General features: G+C 40.2%; 1 protein-coding gene and 1 long non-coding RNA gene across 2 annotated transcripts; one reads left to right on the top strand and one right to left on the bottom strand.

The window, feature by feature from the left end:
* Positions 1-194: 194 nt before the first annotated feature.
* LOC119823101 lies at positions 195-4,335 on the bottom strand. Its single transcript, XR_005286903.1, has 3 exons — positions 4,210-4,335; positions 2,164-2,383; positions 195-316 (listed from the first exon to the last, which is right to left on the bottom strand). It is a non-coding gene; the product is annotated as an uncharacterized LOC119823101 (long non-coding RNA).
* A 1,416-nt stretch (positions 4,336-5,751) lies between these two features.
* LOC119823100 (cytochrome b-c1 complex subunit 7) lies at positions 5,752-10,620 on the top strand. The gene is made up of 4 exons (XM_038342892.1): positions 5,752-5,846; positions 8,351-8,422; positions 9,813-9,979; positions 10,418-10,620. The coding sequence occupies exons 1-4, from the start codon at positions 5,828-5,830 to the stop codon at positions 10,493-10,495; spliced, it is 336 nt and encodes a 111-aa protein (XP_038198820.1). The 5' UTR covers positions 5,752-5,827; the 3' UTR covers positions 10,496-10,620.
* Positions 10,621-10,979: the final 359 nt, after the last annotated feature.

Here is a 10,979-nt window from a genome sequence, read left to right as displayed (position 1 = left end):
TCCCAGAGTCATTAGTTACCTATAATTATTTGTCTAGGGATGGGACCCCTCAAAAGTTTCCCCTTTTATGTTGGCATATCCATTGATATTGCCATTCATTCCAGTCATTTATGCTGCCATTTCTAGGAGAGATTGTTTTACAGCAGACTTCTTAGTGTACTGACTCTTACATTTTTCTTGCTCCTTTTCCTCTGTTTTCTCTGAGCCACAGGTGCAGGAGCTGTGATGTAGATGTATCCATTGAGGCTGATCTTTCCACAATCTGTTGATTCCTGCATTGTATCCAATTGTGGTTTTCTGTGATGGTCTCCATTTACTGTAAAGAGAGACTTTTTTGATGGTATTTATCTCTGGGTATAAGGATAAGATTTAGAATGTAGTTAAGTAGTTATGCTGGTCTAATAAAGTGGTGGTAGTAGATTCTGGATAAATATTTAGAATACAGTTAGAAATTATATTGGTTTGGGTAAATGGCAATAGTAGGTCTTCTAGGTTCTGTGACCTTTTCCACTACAGGTAGTAGCAGGTATGCACTCCTGACTATTGAGCAGGCCAAGTAGATAATTAAGTCTAAATAGAAAACTATTGGTTGCTCTCCAGGATATCCCCACTATTGCACAGTTGTGGATATCTTGCTAGGGCCATCATTTTTGTGGTAATAGGCTTTACAGCTGGGTAGGCCTATTGATTGCTTTTGATTCCTTGACAGACCTCAGCACCTTCCAATATGTTAAGAACCAGTCCATAGGGAGGCTTCCAGGTCAATTGCTACTACATTTTTCTAAGTCTTATGAAAAAAGCATGTGGTGTCTCTGGCAGTAGGCTCTTCTCGAGCTCTGGGAAGCAACCCAGGGCAACAGCAATGGCCTTTGTTTTATAGGTAGTCTAATGGCTCCTAACCAACAACTTGAAGGGAGGTTTTCCATGACTGGCACTAATTTTTTTTTGTAGTCTATGGCTCTCGAAAGCATTATCACCCCATGTATCATAACTCCACAAGCCCTCCCCTGAAATGGATTAATTAAAAATACTACAGATCCACAGTGGCTGCAGTGGGCCACGAGACCATGCTGCAGGTAACCGAAGTGCAGGCAGACAGATGGGCACGCCACGAGAAGGTGGCTGGTCCCAGGCAGACGGTGAGACAGACGGGTAGGCACGCCATGCAGAGTGAGGTTGGATATTCATTTAGAGGTTATGGAAGGGAAAGGGAGAAGGGAAGAAGAGCAGAGAGGCAGAGAGAGAAGGGGGAAGGGGAAGATGGAGAGAGGCAGAGAGGAAGAAGGAAAAGGAAGAAAGACTCCTCGGGCTGCAAGCAGGAAGGAAGATCTGCCTGCCTCGGCAGAAAGGGGAGGGTGTGGCTTGTCTCTTAAAGAGGCAGAACAGACCATTACATTCCCATCTCTTTTTTATATTAAAAAGGCAGGAGCTTAGGCATCACAGGTTAAAGGAATTGGGACAGCGGATTCTCAAGACTGCTTCCTGCTTATTTGTGGGTGTCATGTTTGGGGGAACCTGAGAAACCTAGAGTAGATGGTCTGTTCCTCTCCGGTGTTTGTGGTATGGAAATGTCTTGTGTCTCTTACAAATATTGGCAGAACAGAGGACAAAGTTAAGTTTAGGAAAAAACTTTTAGGACCAGGGAATTGAAGGGGCTGTATCTGACCTGTTTAAGGTGGATTCTTAAATTCAGTTCCCTGGAACTCACAAGAATTCTTTGGGTTTGTGAAAATAGAAGTTTTAGACATATACATTGTAGCACATTTATGTCAGAATGACGGTGACAGATATTTTGGTACAATGAAAAGTATTGTTTTTAAGACTATGGAAGGCAGCATGAGAGAGAAATTTGATAACTTGTATTTGTCCTTATACCTTTATAACTTGCAGGTCTTGTATTTGTATTTGACTGAAATTTGTTTGGTGAGACTGTCCTTTTAAACTGACAAAACCTCTTAGCTGTCAAACTGCATCAGAGATCTTTGAGAAGGATGAAAATTTACTTTATTGATTTAAAAACAATAGAGAACTTACACCTAGAGCTACTCCTCAGGGTTTTCCATGGTCACTGAAGGTTGTATTTGCCTTTTGCTGTTTAGCACAGGGCCTGCCAGGCTCCAGAAGATCCTATGGGCTAAGAAATCTGTAGGAAGACAAGCCTACCTTGACCTGAGCAGCTAGGCTGTCAATTCCAGTGATTCTGTCCACTGTCTGGTGATCTTCAGTTTAGATGAAAGGCAGTTTTGCCCAGTGGTCAACACTTAGCAGTTGAAGTGAATTGCAGATGGACATTCTATGCCACATGGAGTTTGCTTTCTTTATGTCAAAAGTAAACTGCTAGGCAAGAAAATGCCCTTGCCTCGACTGCTGACAGTATGCCGTCCTAATTGGACAAGAAGGATACAAAAGAAAGTGACTACCAAACATTGTCAAGACAAGGAGGGAGAGTGCTTCAGAATATCCTGCTTCACTGAAAATTCTATCAGATATGCTAGGCCTGTATGATGTGGGAGTCCCATCTGTGTGCTGTGATTACCATTAATGATTAAAGAAACTGCCTTGGCCTGTTGATAGGGCAGAACTTAGGTAGGCAGGGAAGATGGAACTGAATGCTGGGAGGAAGAAGGCAGAATCAGAGACTTCATGGAGCTGCCAGAGTCAGACATGCCAAATATTTGCTGGTAAGCCACTGCCATGTGGCGATATACAGATTAATAGAAATGGGTTAAATTAATATAAGAGGTAGCCAATAAGAAGCTAGAGCTAAAGGGTCAAGCAGTACTTTAAATATACAGTTTCTGTGTGATTATTTCGGTTCTGGGCAACCAGGACAAACAAGCTGTTCCCTTCCTCCAACACCTGTAGGCAGAAGATAGACCCCAGTGTTGCAGAGGAACTTCGGGTGACTGTCTAGGCAGCCAGCTGTTTCATCATTTCTCATATTTTTGGAACTTGCTTGCTCGTACTTCCTGCTTACTCAGTTAATATTATTTCCTTCTTGGGTCTTTGAAGGAGTTAAAGATTAGATAGTTATAGTTTACCCAGCAAAGAAAGCAAGTTATGCTAGAAAGCAAATTAGGTATAACACTTTGAACTCACCAAAATAGGATAGATATGGATTATTTTCTCTAAATTTGTCAAATGCAAATGGATAAGACCCGCTGAATCAATCAAAAGCCCAATGCCCAATCCCTGACACAGTGTGGGAACTGGAGCTAAAGGCTCCCAAGTGCACCTAGTTGGACGCCAAAATGAAGGGGCGTGGTCAAACTGCAGTTATGATTAACCAGACTAGCTTTAATATATAATATTCAGCTTTAATAAAGGAAAGAAAAGGGAACTTACAAAAGCCAAGGTTCCAGCGAGGAGCTCAGGAAAACAAAGAGAAGGTGGGCTGTTCACCCGCAAGATTTTATAAGTAAATATTAGCCTAAGGGGGACATGCCTTACAAACAAGGTGATTGGTTGGGCTTCCCCTTCATTCAGCTTAGACCTCTGGCATGCATACACTTGCACACATTCATGCACAGATATTGACACACAAGCACATACACATGGAGGCATACAAAGAATAGGTTAGTTGTGCTGCTGTAATGGATAATCCTAAAATTTTAAGTAATTTAAAACCATAACTGTCTGTTTCTTGAGCATATCTATCTTGAGATTATAAGTGGTTTAATGGAACAGACTGATGCATCCTATATGTCTTCATTATGACTGGGGTGTACCCAGTCTTCTAAAGGGAAAAGAAATGTTAAAGATTACTCTTTAAAATTTGCTTTTTTTGTGGAGATGGGGGAGGGCAGCAAAGGATCACATATATGTGTCTAAAATTTAAATAGTCAAAATAATGTTATCTCTATGCCAGGAGGAAAGAAAACAATTTTTAAAATATTAAGATTTATTGTAGTAATTTGCATGTATATGTGTGTGAATGTATGTTCATACATACAGAAGCCAGAAGAAGACATCAGATCTCCTAAAGCTAAGAGTTACAGATGGTGATGAGCTGCCTGACATTGGTGCTGGAGTCTAAACCCAGGTTCTCTGGCAGAGCAGCAAGTGTTTGTATCCACTAAACCATTTCCCCAACCCCCTAAAACATTTTAAGTCAAAATTAAAAAGATGAACAAACACCAAATCCTAGGCTTACTGCCTATAAAGTTGGATTTTTTTTAACTATATTGGATATCTGATACTTTAACATACCTTGACATATGGTCACTCTGATACTGAAACTTGTCAGGATGAAGAGTTTAATGAATATCCTTTGCAAAGCAATGTGCCAGTGTACATAAGTATTTTTTTCCTCTTTCAGACTTCATGTTGACCACTACATACACTCTTAGAACTGAGGGATATAAGGTATCAGAAACAGAAGGGAAGAAGGCAACATAACTTTAGAATTCATGACCGTTAAATAACACTTTGAATTCATAACGATACAGTTCTAGGCTGTCACAGGTTTCAACTTAAGACTGAAAGGCAGCAGGGTAAAGACAAAGTTGAGTCATGGTCAAACAACAGTAATATCACTTTCCCCATTTTCTGTCCTTATTTTATGTGTTAGATCTCACCTATTGGGGCTAAGACCTTGAAAGTACACAGTCTAGGTACTTGCTGTGCTAATGATATTACATACATATTCTAAAATATATCTTAGGCTTAATATATATATTTTTTTGTTTTAGGTGAGTGGGTGGTGATTGATCCAGAATGGAGTCAAATTCAGTATGTAGACAACTACAAACTAGAACTTGCAGTGATCCTCCTGCCTCAGCTTACTGAATTCTAGGATCATAGGCATGTGTTTCTACTCCTGTTTTAAAGTTAATGTTTTTAAAACTTATCTGACCTAACTTTCTACTAAAATGGTTTGATATGGATCATTAGGTGGAGAAGGTGAAGCCTAGAGGTTTAGTTTTCTGGGATTAGTTGCGCAGCATATGATCCTAGAAATAAAGAAGCCTGTATTTGAACATGGATTTCTCAATTCTAGAAAAAAAAAAGTGGACTCATCCCAGTTCATTGAATTCATTGTCTTTGGTTATGATCATTTATGTTGTCTAAATTTTCTGAGATTCAGCTCCTCTCTCCAATACTGAAATGTGTGAATACAGATACATTTCTGTACCTGAAGAGCCCAAATCTATGGATTCAGATTGGGGAGGGATATTTGTGTATTGAACATGTATGTACATTTTTCCTGTGTTATTTCCAAAATAATGCAGCGTGACAGCATTTTATATCCTGTTTTAAAGGTAATCTAAAGGTGATTTAAAGAATGCAGGAGATTTATGTGGATTGTATTAAAACACCGCACCATTTGACATAAGGAATTCCGGCATCAAAGGAGTCCTCCTTCCATACTGAGGACCTGTGTGCCTGAAAATCTTCTACCACATTACTATCATCTCTAAGCCATAACTCCATTAATATCGTAAAAGTACCTTCCTGTAACAAAACCTTGAATAACACCGTCTCCTAATATCTCAGTCACTGTTTTTCCCATTGTATCAAAGAAAAAAAAAAGTTTCTTAAACGGAAAGCGCAAAATCATCAGCCCAAAGTAGGGACTTCACTTAGTCACCTAACCCTTCCGCGGGCCGACAGAGCCGCGCCTGCTCGGCGAGCCACCCCGCCCCTTCCCGGCTCCTGCTTCTCTCCACTCACCGGAAAGTGTGCAGGACGCCTGCGCACGAGTCCTCCCCTCCCCTCCCCTTTCCCGTCCCCCCCCCCCCCCCTCAAGGTTTGCTGACGCCTGCGCGAGAGCCCCTGGTGTCCTCTAGGACTTACCCAGAAGGCAGCGCTTCGACCTTAGGTCGTCATGGCGGGCAGACCTGCTGGTAAGTGACTGGTCTTCCTTAGTGGATGTCGCGGGGCAATTTTCAGTCCTAGCATCTTGCTCCCTTTCTGCTCTAACAAAGTAGTCACTTTGAGGGTAAGGGACGTGGCGTCCCAGTTCAGCTGAGCTAGGCCCGGCCAGTCTGAGGTCTGGAACAGGACCTCCGCGGAAGGAGCCCTCCATGGCTGCACAGCGGGTCCGGCTCCTTCCCCTCGGACTTAGGTCAGCTTGGGGAGGTGAGGAGGTGGAGTGGAAGTCGGCCGCAGTGGACTGAGGGAGCCCTTGGAGACAGACACGGTCCTCTGCACTAGCTACGTAAATCCTACCTTTTTCATGCTGGTGACATTGATCGGAGCTAGTCCCCACGGACTTTTGTCCAAATTCGTGGGAGATTAGATAGGTTTATAGCTTCAGCGAGGTGTATCTGGAACGTGGGCTGCAGAGCTGGAACGACTTTTGTCTACTGTAGGCTTAGAACGAATTTGTCCTAGGATAGAATGCCAGAATATTTAACTCATTCACTCTTTGCCCTCTGGCGCTTTAAGTTGGAATAGCTCTTAAAAAAACAATACTGGTACCCTTCTCACAGTGCCTAGAAATTGTGAAGGTCACCCACTTGACAAAAATTTTAAGGAGTGGTACAAAATTTAAGGTATTCTCTGTCGGTGTTTGTGTTTAATACTAGAGACCCGATTTCAATATAGATCATATTGACTCCCTTCCATGAGCCTGCTTCCTTTTCTGCAACAGGCTTTTAACCTAGCTAATGTGGAAATGGTGAACAGAGTAGTTCCTGACACATTATAAGTGCTAAATTTAATCGTTATTATAATTACTGCTATGTTCACAGTTTAGCTCCTATGTGTTTGTTTTTAGATTTATTTTTAATTCTTTAAATTTTATGTTTGAATTTTTGAGCCAGTCTTGAATGCACTGTGTACTGAAGGATGACCTTGAACTTCTGATCCTTCTGCTTCCCTAAAAATGCTGGAATTGAAGGAATACAGCACCACACCCATTTTATGTCGTGCTGGTGCTGGAACCCAGGACTTTGTGGTACATGCTAGGCAGGCACTGTACCAACTGAGTGATTCGCCCTTAACTGTTTTAATTTTCCCTTAAAAACAATTTTATTTTAATTTCTGAGGTTGGAGGAAGCCATGTAGTAATCTAAACTAAGGTGTACACAGTCAGAAGGAGCTAATTGAGAACTTGTTTTTCTTCTTTGGTAAGAAACTAGCCCTAGCCACAATTTTAAAAGAAAGCTTGGACCATGAGAAGAGAACTCAGTTGATAAAATGCTTGCCTTGCAGTGCAAGCACATGCCTGAATTCAGTTTCCAGAACCCATGTTGTTTCTTTGGGTTTTTTAAAATATTTAATTATTTATTATGTATTCAATATTCTGTCTGTGTGTATGTCTTCAGGCCAGAAGGGGGCACCAGACCTCATTACAGATGGTTGTGAGCCACCATGTGGTTGCCGGGAATTGAACTCAGGACCTTTGGAAGGGCAGGCAATGCTCTTAACCACTGAGCCATCTCTCCAGCCCTGTTTATTTGTTTTTTAATAAAGCCCGAGTTCCAGACCAGCCAGTTACATGGTGAGACCTGCCTGTCATGCTTTTAATCTTAGTGCTGGAGAAGTGGAGACAGGTGGATCTCGGGCTCTGATTGGCTAATTATTTGGCAGATTCCAAGCCAGTGAAAGTTGCCATCTTGTCAGACACTGTCCTGCTTCCTTGACCTCTTTGAGGCTTCTTATTCGTCAGGCTCAGCCTTGTTCCCCAAAGAATTATGAGTTGTTTTTGCATGGGTTATTTTGCTTGCTAGGCTTGAACTCTAAGGCTGGGCTACATTTCCAGTCCTTACTTTAGTTTTTCTTTGTATACAAGATCTGGAATTTACAATCTTAAACTACCTCAGCTTCCTAAGTGCTGAAGTTACATACATGCTCTGTTACAATAAATTTTAACATGGAGTATTCCTCCTTATTTGTGTTCAGTTAGCTGTTTGGGAGGAGGAAAATGGGCTTTTTTACTAATCTATTGATATTTAAATGATTTATGTTATAAAAGTTTTTCCAGTAATTATATTTTTAAAATGATGGCCAAATGAGATTATGTAGAATAAAAGTTTTTGTGACTAGGAAAGACCTGCCACCTAACCTGAACTCTCATAGCTTCACCCCTTTAAAAAGAAAAATTTGTTTTTGCAACTACAAATAATAACAATGCTCCAGGTCTCTTTCCTGTCCCTTGTCCTTTCAGTTCTGATAGTAGCAGGTCAATGCAGAGGGCCTTTGAACTTTGAGAACCCAAAGTGTTAGGAAGTATTTCTGTGGATATTAGGCACCTTTAATTTTGAGCTCACGGTTTTCTCCCATGATGTCGTAAGTGAAATTATGCAAAGGGATATTCTTCCTTAGGTTTATAAGCGTATGCGAGTTCTTTGTTTATTGATGCCTTCATTTGTAAGTATAACAACTAACATTGTGGTAATTATAGTTGCAGCATCAAGCAAGTGGCTGGATGGTTTTCGAAAATGGTATTATAATGCTGCTGGATTCAACAAACTGGGTGAGTTTCTGTTTTCTGTGGTCCTCTTGCTGTTCCTGAATGCTGTGCTTTTTAAAAATTCTTATAGTTCTAAAAAGATGTTTTATTTTGTTTTTCTGTGTATCAAATTTAAAATTAAACTATTTTGAGTTTTTGATCTTTTGAAGAGAGGGCTAAGATTCTAGATGCTTTTTTTCTTTCACATCTTTATATGTTTTGTGAGCTTTCTTAGAGCTATCTAATTTGCTCTGATCTTCACTTTGTGGTCTAGAAGCTGAATGAAAGCATCAGCAGATCTTAGGGGTCTTTAGTATAATTTTAAGTTCTTTATGACTTTAAAGAAGAATTTATTATACCAGGTATGCTTGTGGAAGTCAGAGGAGGACTTCTAGGATACAGTTCTTTCCTTCCTCCATAGGGTCTAGGGATCAAACTTGCATCATTAGGCTTGTTCAATAAATACCTTCACCTGCTTAACCATCTCACTGGTCCTAGTTATTTAATATCTTCTTCATCTCAAATTAGAAGATATGTGGGCTACTTGTATTTTCAATGGCAAAATACACGTTTTAAATATTTTCTGAACTGGGTCATATGAAATAGGAATTTTATGATAGTGGTTTTAAAAGGCCCAGATATTCCTTCAAGAAATAACTCAGGTCTGAAATTCTTTTGGTTTCCATCTTATATAGTGATTTGGTGCTTTTTCAGTCAAGTCTTGAGTTTTTAATCATAAAGATATTTTGCTCTTTAGAAAAGAAAAATCCTTGGTTGAGGAGATGGTGATGACCTGAGTTCAGAACCCACATAAAAGTTGGAACAGGATGACTGGAGAGATGGCTTAGAAGTTAAGAGCACTAATTACTCTTCCAGAGGTCCTGAGTTCAAGTCCCAGCAACCACATGGGTATTGAACCATCCATAATGAGATCTGGTGCCCTCTTCTGGCCTGTAGGCAGACATGCAGTCAGAATACTGTATCTACAATTAAACATTTTTTAAAAAGTTGAAACAGTAGCACAAGCAGCTATAATCCCAATGTGCCACTCTGGGAAGTATGGAAGCAGAGACAAGAATCTCTAGAAGCTGGTAGGCTAGCTCTTGCAAGGTGGAGAGACAAGAACCAGCACCTTAAGTTTACTCTTTGACCTCTACATGTATGTGGAGGTACAGGTATGTGCATGCACACACATACATGAAAAAACTCCTACTAGGTATATGCCTATAATTTGCAATGGACAGACAGAAGCAAGAAGATGGTTATTTCAAGGCTAATATGAGACTGAGGTCAGAGAAACAAGTTATTCTCTGAGTTCAAGGCCAATCAGTACTACATAATGAGACTTTTTAAAAATCACTTTTTAAAAAAATCCAGATAGCTGTTTAATCTGCTTTTTCTGTTTCTATCACAGGTTTAATGCGAGATGATACACTACACGAGACTGAAGATGTGAAAGAAGCCATAAGAAGGCTTCCTGAGCATCTTTATAATGACAGAATGTTTCGAATTAAGAGAGCCCTGGACCTGAGCATGCGGCATCAGATCTTGCCTAAGGAGCAGTGGACAAAATATGAGGAGGTAGAGCAGGTTTGCTTTGTCTAACAGTGTTTATCACTCAGCATGCAGTCAGAAACAGGAGAAACACTCATTTGTTCAGTGCTTTAGTATGGAAAGCTTGGGCTAGAATCCAGGTATTTTTTTGTCTTGTGGCTTTTTTCCCCTCTACTTGAGTTCCTTCTCTAATGCAAAGAGTTTTAGTTATATCAAGACCCCTGAGTGATTTTCTAGTTCTTGGCATGGATATTGTTGAAACCTGGCAAACTTATAGGCATTGGTTTTTTTTCCCCCTGGTACTCCTCCTCCTAACTTCCTCACTGCGTGATCTTTGTGAGGTTTTACAGTTTAAAAAGCACATAGTTCCTAGAAGTTTCAGCTTATATTTTCTTATGCTATAAGCAAAAAAGTTAATCATAATGAGTTTGAGGTTTAAGACCATTATTTTTCTTCATTCTTTAGGACAAATTCTACCTTAAACCCTATCTGAAAGAAGTTATTCGGGAAAGAAAAGAGAAAGAAGAATGGGCAAAGAAGTGATCTTGTAGTTGAGATCTGTGGATCTGCCTGGTCTCAGCATATTTTTATGAAGTTGTTTCAACCTGAATCACAATTTAAGAATTATTTGCAGATGCCTCACTTTAAATAAATGTATATTGAAGCCATTCTTGGAATTTTCTAATTTAATTGAAAGTCTTGCTTTTGATAATTAATCATTTTTCTGACACAATTTTTTTTCAAACTTCTAAGATGTTTTAGTTGCTGCTTAGCTGCCTGAAGATGAGAAAGCCTGTTTTAATCATCTCTTCATTGGCTAGATAATCAACCAGGTTGCTAAAGAATATAACATTTTGTATAAGCTTAATAGTCAGCTTTAGACTCCCTGTGTGGGGTGGTGAGACACGGAAGTCACAGCAAGACCTGCGCTGAGCTGTGAGATGAGGGCAGAGGCAACCAGCACTGCACAGATGGGCCATAGCTTCTAAAGTGACCGATGGAAATAAGGGAAAGGTTTTCCAGGACT

This window comes from Arvicola amphibius, chromosome 9 (assembly GCF_903992535.2).
Source record: "Arvicola amphibius chromosome 9, mArvAmp1.2, whole genome shotgun sequence".
Lineage (NCBI taxonomy): Eukaryota > Metazoa > Chordata > Mammalia > Rodentia > Cricetidae > Arvicola > Arvicola amphibius.
Note: the sequence above shows the minus strand (reverse complement) of the source record. Positions and strands in the feature narration are given on the sequence as shown.